At 33.8% G+C, this 26,072-nt stretch overlaps 1 protein-coding gene across 1 annotated transcript in view; it reads right to left on the bottom strand.

Annotated features, from left to right (window-relative positions):
* Window positions 1-19,979, bottom strand: part of LOC139871102 (uncharacterized) — a 29,008-nt gene extending 9,029 nt beyond the window's left edge. Inside the window, exons 1-3 of the mRNA XM_071858842.1 lie at window positions 19,554-19,979; window positions 18,799-19,510; window positions 18,104-18,724 (exon numbers count right to left, since the gene is read on the bottom strand). Coding sequence (XP_071714943.1) covers window positions 18,104-18,724; window positions 18,799-19,510; window positions 19,554-19,979 — 1,759 coding nt within the window. The remainder of the gene's footprint in view (window positions 1-18,103; window positions 18,725-18,798; window positions 19,511-19,553) is intronic.
* Between the last annotated feature and the right edge of the window lie 6,093 nt (window positions 19,980-26,072).

The raw sequence follows: 26,072 nt of genomic DNA, 5'->3' as shown, positions 1-26,072 counted from the left end.
TACATTTTTATAGATTGCATGGATGCGGTGGCTCGGGTAAGCGTGGAAACTAGTGGACTTGCGTATTTGCTTTAGAAGGCTTGCTTTTAGATTTGATTAGGATTGGGTAGCGTATTCCCTAATCCCATGCTCGGTCTATGTTTTGAATTTAACTAAATGGGTCGAAATGGTCACTTGGTTGTAATTTGGGTCGATGTGGGCCCGGGGTTGTAAAACTCGGTTTTATTATGGAAAACTCTTAGTTTTAATTATTATAACATATTGTGAAAGTTTTTTGGTTTAAAAGTGTCGGGAAGCGAGTTTTTCGCCCGTGTGTAAACGTTAAGTAAATCAGAATCTGGCAAGCATTTGGGACGCCGTCCAAAAGGCTTGGACGCCGTCCAGTCTTTCATAACTGGACGCCGTCCAGAAATCTGGACGCCTTCCAGATGTGCTGTTCCAGAATTTTTTTATGGCACGTTTTCGGATGGTTAACGGGTTGGGTTGTTACACCGTTGCAACCAGATTTCACATTTAGAGAATTTCGCAAACAATTTCTTACTTCGGAGGGTTTCAAGTACAACACTAAGATGACTCTCATGCTCTTCTTTACTCTTTGAGAATACCAAGATATCATCAATGAATACGATCACAAACTTATCCAAATACTCATGGAACACACTGTTCATTAGATCTATGAAAACCGCAGGAGCATTAGTTAATCCAAACGGCATCACTAAAAACTCATAGTGCCCATAACGAGTGCTGAAAGCGGTCTTAGGGATATCTTCTTCTTTAACACGGAGCTGATGATACCCACACCTAAGATCAATCTTAGAAAAATACTTCGAACCTTGCAGCTGATCAAACAAATCATCAATACGTGGAAGGGGATAACGGTTTCGAATAGTAATACGATTTAACTCGCGATAATCAATGCAAAGTCTCATGCTACCATCCTTCTTCTTGACAAATAAAATTGGCGCACCCCAAGGTGACACACTTGGTCGAATAAAACCACAATCTATCAATTCTTGTAATTGCTCCTTGAGTTCTTGCAACTCGAGTGGTGCTGATGTTAAAGCTAAGGGGTATAAAATACTATTAAATTTTAGCAGGAAATACTATTAAATACGATACAATTTTACACAAGATATTTATTTATTTATAGGATGGATATACTTAAACCTTGCTACAACACTTATAGGCAGTGTACCTAATCGTACAGTAGTGTAGTTTTTAGTAAGTCCGGTTCGTTCCACAGGGAAAATCTTTAAACAAAGCTTAACGCTATATTAGTTTACTTTTATAAAAATACAAATATATATAAGTAATATTATTATTATAAAGGGGGGTTTTTACTGTTTAATGACCGGTTTGTCGATTTTAAAAACTTTAGTTGCAGTTAAAACAAAATGTAAAATATTAAATAAATAAAAGACTTAATTTAAAGCGTAAAGTAAATAACGATAATGAAATTGCGAATAATAAAAGTGCGATAAAATAAACTTGCGATAATTAAAAAGTACGATAATTAAAAGTGCAATTAAATACAATAACAATAAATAAAAATGCGATAATTAGAAGTGCAATTAAATATAAAATAAAGGAAATTAAATATGAAATAAAAGAATTATGCTTATTTAAACTTCCGTAATCATGATGTTTGACGTGTTGATTTTAGTTTTATGCCCATGGGTTAATTGTCCTTTGTCTTAGATTATTTAATATGTCCGTCTGGTTTTTGTCCATAACAGTCCATCAGTCATAAATATAAAGTGCGAGTGTCCTCGTCAAATTATCCTTATACCCGAAGTTTAAATATTCCAACTAATTGGGGACTTAAACTGTAACAAGATTTTAATACTTTGTTTAATAATTACACCAGGATGTCGACTGAGTGTAACCCAAGGTTTTAATACTTTGTTATCAATTATGCCAAGTGTCCTTGTACATAATTTCACCCCTGTTTTAATAATTCTAGTGGCTATTAATCCATTCCCGTGTCCGGTTAAATGAACGATTATTCGTACATATAAATATCCAGCCCATCGTATCCGATCGAGTGTATATGGTTATTTATAGGGACGCCCAATTGTAAATCTTTATATTAACATTAACAAACTATCATTTAGTTAAACAAATATAAAGCCCATTAATAGCCCATAGTCTAATTTTCACAAGTGTCGTTCTTTTGTCCAAACCCCAATTATGGTACAAAGCCCAATTACCCAATTTTAATATTTTTAGCCCAACATCATGATTACTTCGGATTAAATAAGCATAAAAATAACTTAGCTACGAGACATTAATGTAAAAAGGTTGAACATAACTTACAATGATTAAAAATAGCGTAGCGTTACACGGACAGAATTTCGACTTACACCCTTACAACATTCGCTAACATACCCTTATTATTAGAATTAAAATTAAAATTAAAATTATAATATATATATATAAATTACGTTTGTAGGATAGAGAGATAGGTGGTTATATTTTGGCCAAAACGCGTTGAATTTATAGGACCTGGGCTGGATTTCAGAGCCATGCAATCGCATGGATTTTGTGCCTCCAGGCCATGCGATCGCATGGCCAGCTGGGAGAAGTCACATATCTTTGTTTTCTTTCTTGCCGACGTTTATAAATAATAATATAATATATAAATAATTATAAGAATTATTTAAATATTATATTTTATTTATGTGCATAGTTAACTTGTAATTTTTAGTCCGTTGCGTCGAGCGTTGAGAGTTGACTCTGGTCCCGGTTCTGGATTTTCGAACGTCCTTGCGTACAATTTAATATCTTGTACTTTGCGTTTTGAATCTTGTACTCTTGTAATTTTGAGACGTTTCTTATCAATAATTGGAACCTCATTGATTGTATTTTGTACTTTTGAGCTTTTTGGTCGTTTGCGTCTTCAATTCGTCGAATCTGTCTTTTGTCTTCACCTTTTATTATTTAAACGAATATCACTTGTAAATAGAACAGTTGCAACTAAAAGCTTGTCTTTCTTGAGGAATAATGCTATGAAATATATGTTCGTTTTTAGCATTATCAAATATTCCCACACTTGAGCGTTGCTTGTCCTCAAGCAATATAGTCTTGAAATACAAGAATCACTTCTTTATTCTTCACACTTTGTACATCAGTGATTTCTTTACGGCGGTATAAACAATGGTAGTAACGATGTGGTTTACAGTCCCACATGACTATAAAATTTAGATCCATTAAGGAAATTGGATCTTTATGAAAACAGTTGATCTTTTAAAAATTAAATCTAGTTTTTACCCTAGATAAGTTTTCCGGAATAACCCTTCACCGGTGTTTGCAAAATATTTTTGTGGGCTTGGTGGGTTTCAGATTTGAAAATTTTAGCTCAAAACTTGCGGTTTTGTGTCACCCACTTGATAACCTTGTATTAGGAAAGCAACACGTCCAGTTTACTTGTCCCGTATATTACCTTTCGGTAAACTACCGTCAGGTTGTAAAGGAAAGCGTTGAACAAGCAACTGTTAAGGCAATGTCCCCTGACATGCTTTTAATTATGGTCTATAACGTGTTGGACGCAATTACTATCCTTTATAGGAGCAATAGTAAAGCTCACCCTTATAATTTGTCGGTCTGGCACAAGGTCCTGTCTTTAACCATGCTATGCAACCACCGTTCTTACGGTTGACACCCGATTTGGTTCAGATGACCTAATGAATTCCAGGTGAATTCCTAGGATTTTACGTTCAATGGTAATGAACGCATTGAAAATGGGTTTTCAGAAAACAAATCGGTTTATAATTTGATCAAAATATTTTCTCGTTCAAGCTCGAGTTTAGATATCATTGAATTCCATGAGTTTTAATTCTCAATCTTTAAGGTCAATCTCTAGGATTGAGTAATATCAGGCTTAAAAGCTGATTTTTAATCTTTAAGGAGATTATCCTTTCTGGGGATCTGATTCATTAGTCTTATCCAGCTAATTTGCACGGTGCCCTCCCCATTTTACAAGACAGATCCTCTCATGGTTAGGATAAGTCTGACCACTTGGCAACCCTGTTTGATGCTGAGGTCCGTGGATTTCCTGCTGATTTTAGTGATGACTTTTCTAGATTTTTCGTCAACCTACAGCTGGTCTGGACGACAACTTCATGACCTAAATCAAGAAGCACGTTTCTTTTTCGGAAGACTTTACTTCCTTTTAATGATGGAATTGATTCACCGTGTAGATCCATCTCTTCTTTTCTTTCATCGGGTAAAATAGTTTAGTTTAGTCCAAAGCAAAAGTATTTTCAGTTATTTGTTACAGAAATATGTGACATATGTTTAAGATAACTTGGTAATTTTTCCCACACTTGGCTTTTATTTTCCTTTTTATTGTCCTCTATTCCATTTTAAATGAATTTTAACATTTTGGTTTGTTTCTCAATTTATGTCCTTTCTGAGGTAACAATAATTTCGGTGTTAACACCTAGTTTTATCGTTCATAAATATGTATAAACATGATTTTGAGTTCATTTAATTGAAAATTTTTGAAAAATTTTACTAGAATTGGGTAGTCAGTATATAAGACTAGGGTTGTTCTTTATCATCAGAGAGCACTAGATTCTAATACAACTACTACGTTACTAGTATTTTTAATGGTAACCAAGTGTTTAAGATAAAAATTAAAAAAATCCGAAAGAATTTAACCCCTTCCCACACTTAAGATCTTGCAATGCCCTCATTTGCAAGAAATCAGTAACAATTTAAATTATTGAGGGTGATTAGCGTAAAAATGATTAAATTTTACCAAAGTTTCCAAACATATTGGCGTTTGGTTGCTGAATGATAAATGGTGCATATCATTTGTTCATTTCGTCTGTTGTTACATCACATTTATTTGTCATCTTGTCGTCAAAATTAGTAGCTTTTGCTGAACTTAATGTCAGTCTTTGAAAATGCGCTGTTTTACCATGTTTTGTACAATTTACAATATACATACATACAAATATAAACATGCATGACAATTTGAAATGAGACTTAATATCCGACTTTCAAATTCTAAATGTGAAATATTAGTACACAATAATAATAAAAATGATAAAGATTACATAAGTATATTCAATAACATAAGTTTAAACATGAATAAGTAAAAAGATAAAAACATAAAAATCATATAAATAACCAAATGGAACTAAATCAGTCTGGATATGGGTTCCAGTTCATCTCGTCAGGTGGGTTCCATTGTTGGTTATAGGTGTTTTGATAGGCTTGGTTATAGTCATACCGGTTAAAGGGTGGTCGGATATCGGGGCTATGTGGCGAAAAATGAGCAGGTCGAGTAGGTACATAGTTATTTGGTACCTGATATGATAGCTGGCTCATGATTTGGTGCTGATGAACTAACCAGCTATCGTGTTGGCGTCGCCTATAATCCTCGTATACTCGCTCGGAGTTCCACTACTCATACATACTATGTCTGGCCGCGTTCGTCATTGCTTCCTCATCTATACGAACGTGGACGTCAAGAATAGCATCTCGAAAGACATCCCTAATGTCTTCCGCCTCCTCCATTTCCTCGTCTGAGCCTCTCTCTACCTGAGGATGAGATCCCTCATAGGGTACTGCCTGGTTACGTCTACTTTTCAATACCTTAGCACCCACATAAACTTTCAATCCTAAGGGCTCAACCTGTTCTCTACAAAGCTGTAATGGACCCCCTTGGTTCCTATCAATACCTAAATACTCTCCAATGAGAGTAACAAAAATACCTCCTCCTATTATACTCCCGTCCTGCATTCCCTCTACCATTTTAGATAAATAAAAAGCAACACAGTAAGGTATATTGACAAAGCTTCTAGGATCCCGAATACACTTTATTTAGAATAAATCATGTAAGGTAATTTTTTCTTTATTATGACCTCTCTGTGTAATCGAGTTAGCCAAAAATCTATGAATAATACGAAGCTCGGCTCTGTCAATATGTGTATAGGAGTGTCCTCCTGCTCGTGTAAAAACATCAAAATGTGACATACGCCTCCAAATGGCGTCAGCGTCAAAGTTACTATCTACCCTTTCACCATAATGAATCAAATTTGTACAATCGGGTAATAGCAACTCACCAGGAGTATATATCTGTAAGGCCCTGGCCATGTCCAGCATGGACATTCTGTACATCCTACCACCAAGGATAAACCTAAGAAATCTTTTATCATCTATTCTAACTATATTTGTATCAAGTGATACAGTACTCATCAACTCAACACACCATTCCTTATATACAGGTCTACGAATGGTGAAAAGACGTTCCCAATCTGTAAAAGAAGAACTGCCATACCTTTGAACTAAAAACTGTCTAACACGGTCAGCTAGATGGACCGTTTCCAAAGGGGCCCAATCGATTACCCTTGGCACCTCTACATTTTTTGTTACCAATTTGAATTTGTTCCTTTGATATGTCTCGTAATCTCTCCATCTCCTATCAAATCTCAGATTAGGATGCAGAGTGTGCTCAGGAATCGTTGGGAATTCTACTGGCGGCCTCATTGGGAATACTATGAATTCATCAACAAACTGTACCGGATCATAATAAGGTATGTGCTGATCAGGCTGTTGTTGTGGTTCTTGTTGTGGTTCTTGTTCGTGTTGTATTTCTGGTTCTGGTTCTGGTGCTGGTGCTGGTCGTCATAGATGATGATGCTCCTGAACCTCCAGTATCGGCTTTCTGCAAAATACATTAAACACAAAATTTGTGCATCCAAATATGCATTAGTGTTAGCAAAATAACAACTTAAAACAATCACTATAACATGTTAAATCAAAATTAAACTTATACACATTTTCACAATTTTTCACAATTCTACACTTTTCAAATAAGCACATATGAAAATGTATACAAAGTTCATAAGCATTTAACTCAAATAACATGTCAAAATAGTCATTACTAATAATTAAACAAGTCTCAAATGGCAATTACATCAAATTAATCAAGTTCATGAATTTTGGACTTAAAAAGTCCACTTTAATCTCCAAAAATTATGTTTAGGATCAATGTTTGGATCATTTAACTATCTAAACATGTTACACTACTCAATTTAGCAATAATTCATGACAAAAATCGGCCATAACCTGTTTATATCAAAAAGCCCCAAATTGCTCAAGAACACAAACCCTAGATTTCTAAAATTTTTGAAGTTTTTGGCTTCAAATCATGTTAAATAGCATCAATCTAGGTTATACATGCATAAAATACTAACAATTTAACACTAATTACACTAGAAATTAACAAAATTGCATTAGGTAAAAAATTGTTAATTATCATAAAAACTAGGAATTTATAGAGTTTAGGGGTGTAATTTTTACCATTTTGCTGAAGAATGAGAATCTAGGCATGATTAGAGCAAGAAAAATGACGAATTACGGTGGAAAATTGATGTAATTTGGTGAAGATTTGAGGTATTTTCGTGAATGTATGTGTGTTGTGGTGAGGAAGACAGCTCGCTGGCTGTTTTGTATCAGGCCTGCATTTGGTCCCCATGCGATCGCATGGGTTCCAAGTGCAAACCCCATGCGATCGCATGGGGTGCCGGCTACAGTGATTTCAGGTTTTTTTTAAAAGGTTTATACTTTATAAAACTTATAATTAATTAAATTTTAAAAATTTTGTTTTTCTTTAGGAGCGAGGGCGTTTCGGATCGTTGTCCTAGTCTGTCCTTCGACAAAATTTTAAAATTTGTCAAATCAAAGCGCGGTTTTTAAAAGTAAAGATTTTTGGGTTTTTTTTTAATGTTTTTAGCATACTTTAATTCAATAAGATTAAAAATAATGATAATAAAAGTTCTCGTCCCTCCCTCGGGTAAAGCAATTTCGGTTCAATGACCTAGTCTTCAACTTACGACGAATTTTAAAAATCATTTTTTTAACTTAATGAGATAAAGTAAATTTTTGTTTTTAAATTCACACCAAACTTAAAATAAAAATACATAAAATTCAAAATTAATATTAAAAATTCACACCAAACTTAAAATTTGAAATGCATAAAATTAAAAATTCTTATTTTAAAAATTAAAAATTCACACCAAACTTAATTTAAAAAATTCATATTATAAAATCACACCAAACTTATATAATATTTTTCAAATATTTACAATTTTAAATATATTGTTTTTACAAAGTTTACAATATTAATTTAAGATTTATATATTAATTTTAAAAACATGGTAAAAATAAAACTAAAAATCTTTTTGGCTTTTTATCCCACTTTAATCAATCAAATATTATTAAAAATATACGCCCCTCTTTTCGGTAAAGTAATTTCGGTTCCATGACCTAATTTAACTCATGACAAATTTTTGAAATATTTTGGGTTGATTGATTAAAGATATTTATACCTTAAGAATAAACGTTAAATTTCGCAGTGATGTAATAAATTTTTGTATGATATCAATAATTTCGGTCGCCAAACCTAATTTTATTTAATACCAATTTAATACTTTATAGCGAACAAATTAGCGTTTATTATCAAAAGGTTAAAAATAAAAATAAATAAAAAATAAAAACTGTACAGACTTACCTATGAGATAGTATTCTTAGTTATATGATCTATCCCATTCATAAGATAGTCGGTTTAATTGGTTTTCCATGGCTACATAGGCGTAACCTCGAGCATTCAGTGTTTTTTCTTCTAAACATATGAACGGTCCGTCTTTGCATAAAGTAACAAATTCGGTATTTGAATAGGTTTGATTATTTGAACATTTACCTCCATGTGACCATTTTCCGCATTTGTGACATCTTTCTAGGTGTCGTGCTCTTTTTTTCGCTGCGGATTTTGATTTTCCTTTACCAAATTGTAACTTATTATCTTCGCATCTGGATTCTTTTCTTACTCCGTCCAATCTTTCTCTGATTACTGATACTATTTCACTCGGTAGTGTGTCATTATTACGTTTAGTGATCAAAGCGTGTAGCATTAGACCATGGTTTAGTTCACAGGCAGTCTTCATTTCCTAAAAAAATAAAAATTCAGAATGGGGGGAGAAGACTAGTTCTTTAGGGTCTGCTAGGGAAAGACCATTCGGGTCCATTTTCGAGAACTACACGAAAACAGACAATCTAACTCTAACAGAAATACATATTATCCTTTAAAGACTTGATTTTCCCCACACTTAGTTAGCTGTGGTATCGAAATCGTGATTAACTTCATTGTCGAATTCCATCGGACTATCTATGTAGTGTTTAACTCTGTGACCATTAACTTTAAATTCAATCCCATTTGAATTTATTAATTCTATCGTTCCGTATGGGAAAACTCTTTTGACTATGAATGGTCCAGACCATCTTGATTTCAATTTTCCAGGAAATAGCTTGAATCGTGAATTGAAAAGAAGAACTCTGTCTCCTTCTTTAAATTCTTTTAAACTTCTGATTCTTTTATCATGCCATTTCTTCGTTTTTTCTTTATAGATTAATGAATTTTCGTATGCTTCATGTCTTAACTCTTCTAATTCGTTTAGTTGACTTAATCGTAGACGTCCAGCTTCATGTATATCAAGATTACATGTCTTCAAAGCCCAAAATGCTTTGTGTTCAATTTTTACTGAAAGATGACATGCTTTTCCATAAACAAGTCTAAAAGGTGTGGTTCCAATTGGAGTTTTGTAGGCTGTTCTAAAAGCCCAGAGTGCATCCTCCAATTTAATGGACCATTCCTTCGGATTTGATCCTACGGTTTTCTCTAGAATACGTTTTAAAGCTCGGTTGGTATTTTCAACTTGTCCACTTGTTTGTGGATGATATGCGGTGGAGATTTTATGAGTTACTCCATATCTTTTGAGAACTTTCTCAAGTTGATTATTACAGAAATGAGTTCCCCGATCACTTATTAAAGCTTTCGGTGTTCCAAACCTTGCAAAAAGACGTTTTAAAAAGTTGACTACAACTCGTGCATCATTAGTTGGGAGAGCTTGTGCTTCCGCCCATTTAGATACATAATCAATGGCTACGAGAATATAGAGATTATTATGAGATTTTGGAAATGGACCCATAAAGTCAATACCTCAAATGTCAAATACTTCACATACTTGGATAACATTTTGTGGCATTTCATCATGTTGACTTATTTTTTCGGCCCTTTGACAAGCATCACAGGATTTGCAAAGAAGGTGTGCGTCTTTGTAAATTGTAGGCCAATAGAATCCAGCTTCATAAACTTTTCTTGCTGTTAATTGAGGCCCATAATGCCCTCCTGTTGGTCCTGTGTGACAATGGTTTAATATTTTACTGGCTTCATCTCCGAATACACATCGGCGTATTATTCCATCTGGACAAATTTTAAACAAATGTGGATCTTCCCAGAAATAGTGTTTTATATCACTGAAGAATTTCTTTCGTTTTTGGTACGATAATCCTTTTTCAAGGAATCCACATACTAAGTAGTTTGCATAGTCTGCAAACCATGGTATTTCATTATAATCTATCTTCAATAGATATTCATCAGGAAAGTTGTCTTGTATGGCCGATTCATTTAGAACTTCTAACTCAGGATTTTCAAGACGAGAAAGATGATCAGCGGCGAGATTTTATGCTCCTTTTTTATCTCGGATTTCAATATCGAACTCTTGTAAGAGTAAGATCCAACGGATTAATCGTGATTTAGCATCTTGTTTCGAAAATAGGTATCTAAGAGCAGAATGGTCGGTATAGACCACCGTTTTTGCTAGAACGAGATATGATCGAAATTTGTCAAAAGCAAAGACAATAGCAAGGAGTTATTTTTCAGTAGTTGTATAGTTCGTTTGTGCTCCTTGTAACGTCTTACTAGCATAATATATAGGTTGAAATCGTTTTTCAATCCTTTGTCCTAAAACGGCTCGCATTGCAAAATCACTTGCATCGCACATTAGTTCAAATGGTAGATTCCAATTTGGTGTTATCATGATCGGCGCATTAGTGAGTTTCTCTTTAAGAATATTAAAACATTTGATACATTCATCTGAAAAGATGAATGGAGCATCCTTTTCTAGGAGTTTATTCATAGGAGTGGCAATTTTAGAAAAATCTTTTATGAAACGTCGGTAAAAACCGGCATGCCCTAGAAAACTCCTAACTCCTCTAACATTGGTTGGATGTGGAAGTTTAGCAATTACATCTACTTTAGCTCTATCCACTTCAATTCCTTCCTTTGAAATTTTATGTCCAAGAACAATGCCTTCTTTAACCATGAAATGGCATTTCTCCCAATTAAGTACTAGATTTAACTGTTCGCATCTAATCAGCATTCGTTCAAGATTAACTAGACATGATTCAAATGTATCACCGAAGACTGAAAAGTCATCCATGAAAGCTTCCATGCATTCTTCTATCTTGTCGTGAAAAATCGCCATCATGCACCTTTGAAAGGTTGCAGGGGCGTTGCAAAGTCCAAATGGCATGCGTTTGTAAGCAAAAGTACCATAAGGGCACGTGAATGTGGTTTTCTCTTGATCTTCGGGTGCTATTGGAATTTAAAAATATCCGGAAAATCCATCTAGAAAACAATAGTAACTATTTTCGGCTAATCTTTCCAACATTTGATCAATGAAAGGTAAGGGAAAGTGATTTTTTCTGGTGGCGTCATTTAATTTTCGATAATCAATACATACACGCCATCCTGTTACAGTCCTTGTAGGAATAAGCTCATTTTTTTCATTTGTAATGACAGTCATGCCACCCTTCTTAGGTACGCATTGAACTGGGCTTACCCATGGACTATCAAAAATTGGATATATTAAACCTGCATCTAGCAGTTTAATAATCTCTTTCTTAACTACATCTTGCATATTAGGATTTAGTCTTCGTTGGCGTTGCACATACGTTTTATGACCTTCTTCCATAAGGATTTTATGTGTGCAATACGAAGGACTTATTCCTTTAATATCATGAATCTTCCATGCAATGGCTGGTTTATGAACTTTCAACACAGAAATGAGTTGTAATTTCTCATTTTCAGTAAGAGAAGACGATATTATTATAGGTAATTCAGATTCACCATGTAAATAAGCGTATTCCAAATGGTTTGGAAGTGGCTTTAACTCTAATTTTGGAGGTTCTTCTATCGATGATTTATATCGATATCTGTCTTCTTCTTTTACCATTTGAATTTCTTTTGTTGTTGGTTCATATCCATTAGCTATTAGTGTAGCTAACATTTCAGCTTCATTAATTGGTTCATTACCTTCTCCTAAAGAACATTCTCCTGTTCCTTGTAATTCTGGAAATTCTTCTAACAATTCTGCATGTGAATCTATAGTTTGAATATAATAACATGTATCATCTGCAGATTGTGGTTGTTGCATTGCTCTATCAACTGAAAAGGTAACACTCTCGTCCTCTATACTTAGGGTCAATTTCTTACCGAACACGTCTATCATTGCTTTAGCCGTGTTTAAGAATGGTCTTCCTAATATGAGAGGAACTTGAGAATCTTCTTCCATGTCCAGAACAACAAAATCTACTGGAAATATTAAAGTACCAACTTTAACTAGCATGTTCTCCATTATCCCTCTAGGATATTTTATTGATCGATCGGCTAGTTGTATACTTATTCTAGTTGGTTTCAATTCTCCAAGGTCTAGTTTAGCGTATAGTGAATACGGCATTAAATTTATACTAGCACCTAAATCTGCTAATGCTTCGATTGAACTAAGACTACCCAGAAAACATGGAATTGTGAAACTTCCTGGATCAGATAGTTTTCCTGGTATCTTATTCAACAGCACTGCTGAACAATTAGCATGCATAGTAACAGCCGAGAGTTCTTCCATTTTCTTTCTATTCGTGATAGATCTTTCAAGAATTTAGTATATCTGGGCATTCCTGAAATCACATCAATGAAAGGAAGATTTACATTTATCTGTTTAAACATATCCAAGAATTTGGATTGCTCGGCTTCAAGTTTCTCTTTCTTCATTTTACTCGGGTAAGGAAGTGGTGGTTGGTATGGTTTAACATAAGGTTTATCCTTAACTGTGTTATCTTCATTAACCTTTTCAACTACCGGTTTTGTTTCCTTATCTTGTTCAGGTTGTGGTTCTTGTGGAGTAGGAATAGTTTCATCAGAAGTTACAGGTATTTCAGGTGGTTTAAGTGTTGTACCACTTCTTGTGGTAATAGCTTTAGCTGTTTCATTTTGGGGATTAGCATTTGTATCACTAGGTAAACTTTTCGGTTTTCTTTCACCTATTAACCTTGCTAGGTTACTTACTTCTTGTTCCAGATTTTGAATAGAATCTTGTTGATTTCTAAATGATTGAGCATTTTGTTCATTGGTTTGTTTTTGAGATGTGAAAAACTGCGTTTGAGTTTCAACTAGCTTCGTCATCATATCTTCTAAATTCGGCTTTTTATCATCGGTTTGTTGTGGTGGTTTATTTTGAAAATTAGGTCTTTGCTGATTGTAAGTATTGTTGGATACTTGTTGATTGCTAGGAACTTGTTGGTTATTGCATGGAATATTTCGGTTATAGTTCTGGTTTTGATTGTAAATCGGTCTTGGCGGTTGATAATTATTCTGATAATTATTTCCAGGCCTTTGGTTTATGTATGAAATATTCTCTCTTTGTTCCATTGATAATTCAATACTGAGACAATCTTTTGTCAAATGTGGTCCTCCACACTGCTCACAACTAATTCGTATTGAGTGAATATCCTTAGTCATCTTTTCCATTCGTCTCTCGACAGCATCTATCTTTGCGGAAATGGAATCTAAGTCATGGCTAGAATCGGCTCTAGCTGCTTTAGATGATCTAACGATATCTTTTTCTTGGTGCCACTTATGTGAGTGGGAAGCAGTGTTATCAATAATTTTGTAAGCATCAGTTTCGGTTTTCTTCATAATAGAACCACTAGCTGCTATATCTATGTCTTTCCTTGTAGTGATGTCGCATCCTTGGTAGAATATTTGTACTATTTGACAGGTGTCTAAACCATGTTGCGGACATCCTCTCAATAACTTTCCAAATCTTGTCCACGCCTCATATAGAGTTTCATTTGGCTTCTGTGTGAACGTAACAATTTCTCCTTGAAGTCTTACGGCTTTAGATGCAGGAAAAAATTGTTTAAGAAAATTTTCAACTAAAACGTCCCATGTATCAATCGCCCCTTCAGGTAACGATTCCAACCAATCTTTGGCTTCTCCCTTTAAAGTCCAGGGAAATAACATGAGATATATCTGTTCATCCTCCACTTCTCGGATTTTAAATAGTGTGCAGATCCTATTAAAGGTACGAAGATGTTCATTTGGATCTTCCTTTGGCGCACCACTAAATTGGCATTGATTAGTCACCATGTGTAGAATTTGTCCTTTGATTTCATAATCTGGCGCATTAATGTCTGGATGAGTAATTGCGTGACCTTGGCCAGTGCGTTTAGCTCTCATTCGGTCTTCCATACTTAATGGTTCTTTTACTTCCATAATTGAATTTGTTGAATCGGAATCACTAGAGGATTCTGGTTTAATGGTTCGTTCCTCAACAATCTCTGTTTGAATGATTGGTGGTTCCGGAGGAAAGTTTAGTGGTTCAGGATCTACGAATCGTCCCTGAATATTCTCCGGATTCTCAATTGTGAGGTCGGGTTCAAAAAATGGATTATCGGAAATTTGAACTGGAGTACTTGGTCGACTGGATGAAGATTCTAAAGAAAAATCAACGGCGGTAATATTTGCTAAATGTCTTGATCTAGTTACAGGTGGTGAACGTACAAAAGGTGGTGAACGTCTTGCTCGGTGCATTCACTGAATATCCTATTAGTTTTTAAAAAGGAAAGAAAAATTATATAAGTTATCCAATCAATAGACTTTTCTGATTTTGCCCACGTTTCGAATAGCCAAAAGATGCAGCAGAGGGGCAGGATTCATTTGGTCTCAATATAATTGAGGACTGTTTGGCTCCAATAACCCGGTCCACATACAAATCCAACTATTACTACGAACCTGAAAATTTTGATGTCTATCAATTTAACCACTTAAAATAAATTTTCGTAATTTTAAGAAATTTAGATAAGAAGTAGAATAAAAATCTATGTCCTAAAAACTAGAATGGCGAGAAATAAGAAAGAAAAAGAGTTCGTCGGAAAAAGATCGAAAAAGAAAAATAAGAAAGAAAAATAAAAGGCGACGGAAAAATAAAAGAAACTTATAAAACTTAAAAACACTTGACTAACCCAACCTTATCACTACAACTAACTTAAAATTATAATCGCAAATTGAGATTACTAATTGGAATGATAATTGATACATAGGTAAAAGGCGTCTAAAAATATTAAGGCTTATAGGAAAAACTATATTCCAAATGGCAATATCTTAAAAAGGTACTAAAACTTAAAAAGGCGTCGCAAAATTCTAAAGCACTTAAATCTTAGTCTAAAGAAAAAGCACTTAAGGGATTTTACGGCAAAACCCAAAAATCTAGAAGTAAAAATAACTATGGCAAAAACTATGAGTTAAAAACAAATACGAGCGAAAAATACAAAAATTACGCTAAAACTATTAAAAAGGGACAAAATATAAAAATATATAAAAATTTGTAAAAATTACAATTTTTATAAAAATATTATTTTTATATTATTTATTTTATAAAACTATTAATTTTATAATTTAATTATACTAATTAAACTAAATAATACAAATTAATAATAAAAACTAAATTAATAATTAAAAATTAAACCCTAATTAGGGTTATAATAATAATAATTATATATTAATTAAAACCCTAAACAGGCGGCTGAGGTTACCAGGCCTGTCAAATCACCTCATGCGATCGCATGAGGTGTTAGTTGATTTTGCATGCGATCGCATGGCTTGCGAAATTGGGCCAGGCTCTGGGCTGCAACAGTGATCGAGCAGAGAGTTTATTACTTTTTTTTTCTTTCTGTTTTAATAAAATTATGTAATATATTTATATAAATTAAATAAAACTTATATTTTTATAAAATAAAGATAAAGAAACTTTTATATAACTTACAAACTCTTAAAAATATTTATATTTTTGTTTTTCTTTTTATATTTTCGAATATTTAAAACGTATTTCTTCAAAAGCGTACTAAAAATAAAAATCTTTTTTTTATGTGTGTGGCGTTTCGCTTCGGCGTTCCCCGGCAGCGGCGCCAAAAATACTTGATGTTAAAGCTAAGGGGTATAAAATACTATTAAATACGATACAATTTTACACAAGATATTTTTTTATTTATAGGATGGATATACTTAAACCTTGCTACAACACTTATAGGCAGTGTACCTAATCGTACAGTAGTGTAGTTTTTAGTAAGTCCGGTTCGTTCCACAGGGAAAATCTTTAAACAAAGCTTAACGCTATATTAGTTTACTTTTATAAAAATACAAATATATATATATAAGTAATATTATTATTATAAAGGGGGGTTTTTACCGTTTAATGACCGGTTTGTCGATTTTAAAAACTTTAGTTGCAGTTAAAACAAAATGTAAAATATTAAATAAATAAAAGACTTAATTTAAAGCGTAAAGTAAATAACGATAATGAAATTGCGAATAATAAAAGTGCGATAAAATAAACTTGCGATAATTAAAAAGTACGATAATTAAAAGTTCAATTAAATACAATAACAATAAATAAAAATGCGATAATTAGAAGTGCAATTAAATATAAAATAAAGGAAATTAAATATGAAATAAAAGAATTATGCTTATTTAAACTTCCGTAATCATGATGTTTGACGTGTTGATTTTAGTTTTATGCCCATGGGTTAATTGTCCTTTGTCCTGGATTATTTAATATGTCCGTCTGGTTTTTGTCCATAACAGTCCATCAGTCATAAATATAAAGTGCGAGTGTCCTCGTCAAATTATCCTTATACCCGAAGTTTAAATATTCCAACTAATTGGGGACTTAAACTGTAACAAGATTTTAATACTTTGTTTAATAATTACACCAGGATGTCGACTGAGTGTAACCCAAGGTTTTAATACTTTGTTATCAATTATGCCAAGTGTCCTTGTACATAATTTCACCTCTGTTTTAATAATTCTAGTGGCTATTAATCCATTCCCGTGTCCGGTTAAATGAATGATTATTCGTACATATAAATATCCCGCCCATCGTGTCCGATCGAGTGTATATGGTTATTTATAGGGATGCCCAATTGTAAATCTTTATATTAACATTAACAAACTATCAATTAGTTAAACAAATATAAAGCCCATTAATAGCCCATAGTCTAATTTCCACAAGTGTCGTTCTTTTGTCCAAACCTCAATTATGGTACAAAGCCCAGTTACCCAATTTTAATATTTTTAGCCCAACATCATGATTACTTCGGATTAAATAAGCATAATAATAACTTAGCTACGAGACATTAATGTAAAAAGGTTGAACATAACTTACAATGATTAAAAATAGCGTAGCGTTACACGGACAGAATTTCGACTTACACCCTTACAACATTCGCTAACATACCCTTATTATTAGAATTAAAATTAAAATTAAAATTATAATATATATATAAATTACGTTTGTAGGATAGAGAGATAGGTGGTTATATTTTGGCCAAAACGCGTTGAATTTATAGGACCTGGGCTGGATTTTAGAGCCATGCGATCGCATGGATTTTGTGCCTCCTGGCCATGATTTTGTGCCTCCAGGCCATGCGATCGCATGGCCAGCTGGGAGAAGTCACATATCTTTGTTTTCTTTCTTGCCGACGTTTATAAATAATAATATAATATATAAATAATTATAAGAATTATTTAAATATTATATTTTATTTATGTGCATAGTTAACTTGTAATTTTTAGTCCGTTGCATCGAGCGTTGAGAGTTGACTCTGGTCCCGGTTCCGGATTTTCAAACGTCCTTGCGTACAATTTAATATCTTGTACTTTGCGTTTTGAATCTTGTACTCTTGTAATTTTGAGACGTTTCTTATCAATAATTGGAACCTCATTGATTGTATTTTGTACTTTTGAGCTTTTTGGTCGTTTGCGTCTTCAATTCGTCGAATCTGTCTTTTGTCTTCACCTTTTATTATTTAAACGAATATCACTTGTAAATAGAACAGTTGCAACTAAAAGCTTGTCTTTCTTGAGGAATAATGCTATGAAATATATGTTCGTTTTTAGCATTATCAGGTGCCATACGATAAGGAGCTTTTGATATCGGTTGGGAACCCAGAATCAAATCAATCAAAAATTTAACTTCATGAACTGGAGGCAAACCCTGTAATTCGTCAGGAAATACATCGGGAAACTCTCGAACAACATCGATATTTTCAAGCGAAGGGCTCTCGATAGATAAATTCTGAATCGAAGCTAAATAACCAACACAACCATGTGAAATGAGCTTTTGCGCCTTAAGCGCTGAGATAACCTTAATAGATTTTACGGGAAGATCACCATTAAAGACACAATCGGGTATAGAATGATTTCCAAACAAAATCCTATTAGAATAACAATCGATATTCGCGTGATGGCGAGATAACCAATCCATGCCAAGAATAATGTCAAAGTCATGCATGGTCATAGGAAAGAGATTTGCGGGAAACATGCAGCCATTGAATTCTAAACGGCAATTTTGAAACACACGATCTATAATTTCAATACTACCCATTGGGGTGGAGATTGTAAATGGAGTAGACAACCAAGTTGGAGGCACTTTCAAATATTTCGAGCTCTTAACAGACACAATCAAGTGCGTAGAGCCAGAATCAAACAGAACGAAGAGGGCACGATGGTGTACAAATACATGACCAGTAATAGTACCTAATAATATCAAGAATGAAAGAACAAATAACTCAAAGGAAATATTTTTAAAATGAATAGGGATCGAAATATACCTTTAGCGTCAGCAGCCTGAGCAGCAGTCATGGCAAAGACGCGTCCACCAGGAGCTGGCGGAGGAACCTTCGGAACAAACCCAGGTCTAGGATTCTTGCAATCCTTAGCTAAGTGACCAACCTCTCTACAAGCAAAACATGAACCCGCACTACGATAACAAACTCTTCCCGGATGGTTCTTTCCACAAGTCCCACAAGGTGCATTGGCAGTAACACCACCATTTCCGTTACCCTTTTGTTGCCCTTGAGGACGGTACACTTGTAATTGACCACGGTTATTTTTATTTTTCCCGCTGTCAATCCTTAGCTGATTTCCTCTATTATTCCAATTATTACCACGATACCCTTGGTTCCCAGATTGTTGACCCTGTTTGGTAGTCGGTGCAGGAACAGATCGTAGTGGTTGTGCAATCTTAACCCTCTTGTTCTTACCATCATCATTTTTAGTAGCCAAATACTCGGCTCGCTCCATCTCCAAATTTCGAGCATAATCGGGTGCCTCAGCGACATCAAAACATTTCAGATTAATCATTTTAGAGCGGTAACGCCCATGAACAGCCCATTTGTACTTACGGGCTTGGTCCTCAGAAGACCTAGCAGCAGCCCCAATCAAACCCACAAGCCTCAAAAACCTCTTAGTGAAATCATTAATAGACTCGTCATTCCCTTGCTTAATATTCGCATACTCTCGAATCACAGCCTCTTTCTCCGCCTCAGAAAAGTATTGACGGAAAAAACAACTCCTTGAAATCAACCCAATCTAATGAATCCTCAAATTCGATACCCCCTTTCGCTTGTCTCAAAGCGATCCACCAACGCTGAGGATCCCCCTCTAGTTTATAAACAGCCAATGGAACCCAAAATCTCTCTTCACAACCAAGCACTCGGTAAATCTTCTCAATGTGAGTGATCCATTTCTCAGCTTCAACAGGAGCACTAGCAGTGCTGAATGACAAAGGACGTTGTTTTTGAAACCATCCTAGCCAAACATGAATAGCATCTCCCGTTACAGTTTTATCTTCCTTATATTCATCCTCTTCTTCATGCTTAAAAGTCTCGCCACCTTTCTTACGCATCGCGTCAATAGCTTGAGCTACAATGTTGGGTATCAAATTCATGATAGTTTGGCTAATCTTATTTTCTACTTCTTCCTCAGACATTCCTTTTCTTTTCGGTGCCATCTATGAACGAGATTAGGATATAACGGTTATGATTAGTACGAAGAATAAAATAGAATATTCAAAGTGGAAATAGAATACTATAGTGGAAAGAAAATCCTAACCCAAACGTCTACCCAAATCTCACAGGCCATAACTTAGGACTAAAGTTTCTACAGTAAAGAACCTAAGCTCTGATACCATCTGTAAAGACCCTAATCTTATGAATTCCAATACTTATAAATAAAGGTAACTTAATAGATAAATGAGCGTCATTCTTATTCGAATTCAAACCATAATCAAAACCAAAGTTGACAACTTATTCAAAAGTACTATTAAACCAAGAACAAGCTACTAAATCTTGAAGGAAATCTCTAAGGCAAGGTGCTAAGTTCACTCCACTCTACACTCTTCCCTCGTTCCCAATGCCCCCTTGATTACCTGTCGTATAAGAAGGAAAACAAAGAATACGACTGAGCCAAAGCCCAGTGAACGGATATAACAAATAACGGAGTATAGTATGACATGCAAATTTTATTTCAAAACGAACTTATTTTCAAAATAACTTAGTTGAAAAACAAAGTACAAATATGTATAGATCCACAATACCATATATCATGATGCAAATTTCATAAAATAATGCACTAAGAGTCAAAACAAATATGTACAAAGTATCAAAATGAAATCATAGGGTAGCTACTCCACTAATCATCCATATCGGTGACGTTTCGTATGACACTACGATGAATGTACACCGTCAAAACAAAATCCTAGGATCGATCCATCCGCCTCCTATCAAAATATAATAATTAAGAGCTCGTACCAACTACCGGGTAATCAAAAGGAGACGCCGTAGATATAAATAAATACACCGCTACGGTCGATGCCACATTATCGGTGTCACAATAATGCGCCCACGGGACCTCCATGGATAGGTTACTCTTAGGCATATTTTAAGAAACCGTTTTAACCGACTTATTAATTATAAATGTTCAAAAATTTTTAAAGTGACTAACGGACTTTAAAGTATGTTTTAAAAAGAATTAACGAGTTGATTTAAGTATTTTACGCTTGTCACCCAACCAATCGGTCCAACCTTTGTCACGAGTCATGGTACATAATATCTTAGCCCTTCACAAAATTAATAGCTTAAACGGGACTTAACGGGACATGTAAAGCCACACGGAATGAGGGACACTCGATACGTATCACCGTACCACTCGTCACACTCACACATGTTCTTTACCGGGATGTTTCCGACATTTTTCGGGGCTGTTTCGAGGCAAATACGGGCTGTTTTCGGGGCTGAAAATAGCTGCTGTTCGGGGACAGTTTCACAGCCGTTTTGGGCTGTTTTCGGGACTGATTTGGTGGGGTTTTTGAGACACGGTTTTGACACAATTTCCAAAGGCCAAAATATTATGATTCCTCGACTTTTATACACAATTAGCAACCTCATTAGTACATCCAAAATGAGGAAAACATAACACATTTCAAAGGCTAATAGACAAACAATTTTAAACAAGCATGTCATACAATAATACTTATACAATTCGAAACAAAGTTTTGAGAGGAAAGATTTACCGAAGCGATCCTAAAACCACCTAGAATATCCGTACCTTATGTTGAATGACGAAGTTCCAAGGACAACAAAATACCACCAAAGGAGACTATCACCGAGCCAAATCTAATGAATACACACGTATGAGTACAAAACACATTCAAATAGGGAGTATGTAATATCCTTTATTTAATTAGTGTTACCATATGATTCCTAAGTGTTTACTTCCATCTAACTAGTTCCATAAATTTTATATTAAAGATATAATTATGTTAGTATATGTTACTATGGCTTTCATATTTCAAATTACTAGTGACCAAAGTATTTTAAGACTAAAAAAATTATAACTATCGTAAAAGAAAATGTGACTCCAACATCAAACATCAGTTTCGATTTATTTTTCATTTACATATATGTTTTAAATCATCCATCACATAATCAGTGGATCAGTGGTCTGAGTTAATCCCCTATGACATTTTACACAATCATAAGCGAACGTAATACTTGTATGAAATAAGTAGTAGTGGATGATGATCCACATTTGAATTCATATTATACTATAAAAACATAGTCATATTATATTTACTCTCTGTCATTTCCTTGAGTAAAACACAATGCTATTTAATTGTAATTTATAGGTACTCATATTATTTAATTAATAAAAAAAACAGAGTCATAGCCTTAAAATTTTCTACATTTTAGTCCCATCAGATCATAATTTTTACTATTCTAATTTCACATATATTTTCAATACTCCATTACTAAATATATGACTACAATTTGTTTGAGTTCAAAATTTACAAAAGATACCCATTTTGTACCAAAATCTTAACATCTTATACCTATGATACTCCATGTGATATATAGTCAATCTTAAACATTAAGTTGATTAAGAAAGCCCATTAACAAATTATACTACAATAACAAAGGTGTTGGTTAGTAGGTACCTTAAAAACATGTTTGTGTTAGAACTGAAACTAGACCCGCAAATACTTCGTATTCTTATTTAAATTCTCTATTGTCTATATCTTCTTTCTCTTAATATTATGGATTGTAGGGAGTAATCTGGCTATCAACTAGGTAGATATTTCATTTTATTTGGTTTAGTCAAGAGAGTGTCAAATGGGTGATAGTATGTGATATATAATTTCATGAAAGACTTATCACTATCCCTTCTAATAAATGTTGTCCCAATCAAATTCCATCTAACTGATGGACTTACCTTCACATTTAAAATTGAACCTTGTAACTACTTGTGAATGCTAGGACAAAGGACAAGTGACAAGTATTTGTTAGCATTACTAGTTAAGAATGATATCTAGTTAAGTTTATATATACCTTATATTTTACGTATGTAATAGTACTAGGTAGGATGTCAAATTAATTAATTTACTAATTAACTTATATACCACCTATTACTTATGTCTTAATCTTAAATTATTTTAATTTGGGTTATAATAATTTGTAAGTAGTGAGTGATTAAACATTAGTCATGGGTTTAATATAGTTTTAGTTTTGTAGGATATTACACCTGAGCTACTGGGAAAGTTTATTTCCAGTTAGTTCGGTTCGATTAGATGATTTTCCATTTAGGCCTCGTCTTAATCCGATTTACGGTTTAGGATTTATAGCCTTCCGAAAGTCACTACGCCCTTTTAACGTTGTGCTGAAATTTGTGACCTACTCGCACTTAAACCATCACCACGGTCAAACGAAGACGAGTTTGGTTTTGAAAATTGGTTAGTGGTTAAAGTACTCATATACGGAGCCATGGCCACTGGTCTCACCTCATTTCAGTTTGTATAGAGGTCATGGCAGCTGAACAAAGTCAGCCTTTGTTCCGGTCTCTATTCTTGATTTAAAACTTACTTTACTTTTTACTTATGTTGTTGAATGATGATGGTACTTAAGACCTAATTTACATACTTTTAAACCTTTGGGAACGATTTACTGACTTAGTAACTTTTGACTTAGGTTTAGGACCTTTCGGACCAACTACTTGCTTACTTATCTCGTACCGACTTTACTACTTTTTCACTGTGAGTTATAGCATCCCTTTTTACTTTAACTATTTTGGGAACTGAGAATATATGCGCTTTTTATATTTTACATACTAGGCACGAGTACTTAAACCTTATATATGTGTGGGTTATACAACGACATAAACTTTCCCCTTAGCTCGGTAACATTTAGTCATTGGTTTTTGAACCGGTGAACGCGAATCTTAGATATGGATCCATAGGGTTTGACATCCCCACTCGGGCTAGTCGCGCTAGCATTTAACGGGTGTTTAATACTTTGTAAACTTACGTACTCGCCAAGTGTACTTATAGGGGGTGATATTACGTTAAGTTAGTTACCAAGTGCCCACGGTTGAACATATACTTTTCATACTGTTTTGAAACACAGAAATCTCGTGGCCTACCTTACATTACCGTTACATTTAAACTATAGCTCACCAACATTCGTGTTGATGTTTTAAGCATGTTTTCTGTAATGACCCGGAATTTTCAGACCAAATTATACTTATGAGATTAATATTTACATAAATTAAACCATACCAACATGATAAGCAATCCAAATTGTTGAGACTTGTGTTTTTGAAAAGAGTTTTACACAACGTTTGACCATCCAATTATACGTTTGTGTATATATATGTATTTATATATATTTAACATGATCTAAGGATGGTTTAACATCTCATTGTGTACTAATGACAATGAGTTATAAGTATATTTTGAAACTACTAACTTAAGTTTTCAAAACGATAACTATACGTAACATTCTTTGATATATATACTTATAATCTAAAATGCTTATACATGTATCGTATATATAATGTATTTAATCACTTTTTAAGGACTTAAATACATAAAACAATATAAGTATATTCACAAAAGATAGCTATATTTGAATTCTCGTTCCGTTTCCTCAAGATTTCTATACGTATATCTAGGGTATATGTACCCGTATCATACCCAACTTCTATACGTATTTACTATTGATATATACACATAAAATCAACATCCTAATCAACATTATTACTGCCCTAGATATGAGGTAACTAGAATTTGTCAAGTAGTATGAATTATTAGTAAGAAAACAAAATTAGGAATCCTTTTCTTTCTTTATAAACTAAAAACGTTTTTATAAATGAATACCATTTCTTCACTCCATTTTCTCATACCTACACCCTCATTTCTCTCTCAAAATACTCCTAACTTCATACTTGAACATCTCCAAGTATTTTCCCCATCATTTAGCTTCAATTACAAGCCTTAAACACCATAAGAAAACTCTTTCAAGAACATATCAAAATAACCACCCATTTGAAGAAGTTTACTTCCAACCTTTTGATCTAACTCTACCACTCTTTGATTCCAAGATTATTTCTTATCTTTTGCAGTAACTTTGTCCAAGTAACTTGAGGTAGTAACCTTGTTCATAATCTTATTCAATTCATATTCATATAGCTATCTTATTTTGTGGTATAAAATTTTAACAACAAGAACATAGTTTGAATGATTTCAAACTTGTTCGCAAACTAAATAGATCCTTCTAACTTGACTTTTAAAACACTTCAAGACCTGTAATATATCATAATGATATGCTAACCTAACAAGATATAACTTGGTTTTACAAAGAACATCTTAAAAACTGAATCTACGTCGTCGGAGTGCAACCGGGGGCTGTTTTGGGTTGGATAATTAAAAACCATCTTGAACTTTGAATTGGAAGTTCATGTTCTGGAAAAATGATATTTCTTATGAATATGTTAATACATAAAAATTTCATGGTTTAACTCAAAGTGTAAGTATTTTTAGAAAAATGATCATTAAATGTTGTTTTTATGATGGAAAATGATCACTTTCATAAGTTTCACCAAAGTTTAACCTATAACCTATGATTTCGAATACAAATTAAGGTATTTTCAGTTCATATTCTTAAAATTTGACTCGATCCAAGGAAGTGGCAAGTTGAACCAACAAAAACGGAGTTGTAATGAAGAAACTACGACTAAAACAAGATTGGGTATCCGAAGCTAGTTTAGCTACGAAAATATTTGGAGAAAAAGTAAATTAATCATATCTTTTCTAATTAATATGATATTTTATATATAATTACTTTTGATTTAATTTTATATATTTCAGGACCACCCGTAAATAACACGAGAAGATTAATCATAAGACCTCATGATTGTACGCAACACGTCATTTGACAACACGGTACTTTATGTACGCAACACGTCATTTGACAACATGGTACCATGGGTCGAGATTAATTCTGATCAATACGAATACGATGGGGTCTTTATTTATTTTATTTAAGCAACTAATTGTGGACCACTAACATCGGACTGCTAACTACGGACTAAGAAAATATTAAAAGTATTAAAAGTATATATATATGTAACCATTACTTAAAAAGATAATATGTTGATATATTATATATATGGTTAGGTTCGTGATATCTATCGGAGACCAAGTCGAATTAAATACCTTCAAGGCAAAAGTGAGTTTCATTTGCTCCCTTTTTAATTGCTTTTGCAATATATA

This window comes from Rutidosis leptorrhynchoides, chromosome 10 (genome assembly GCF_046630445.1).
Source record: "Rutidosis leptorrhynchoides isolate AG116_Rl617_1_P2 chromosome 10, CSIRO_AGI_Rlap_v1, whole genome shotgun sequence".
NCBI classification, from domain to species: Eukaryota; Viridiplantae; Streptophyta; class Magnoliopsida; order Asterales; family Asteraceae; genus Rutidosis; species Rutidosis leptorrhynchoides.
Note: the sequence above shows the minus strand (reverse complement) of the source record. Positions and strands in the feature narration are given on the sequence as shown.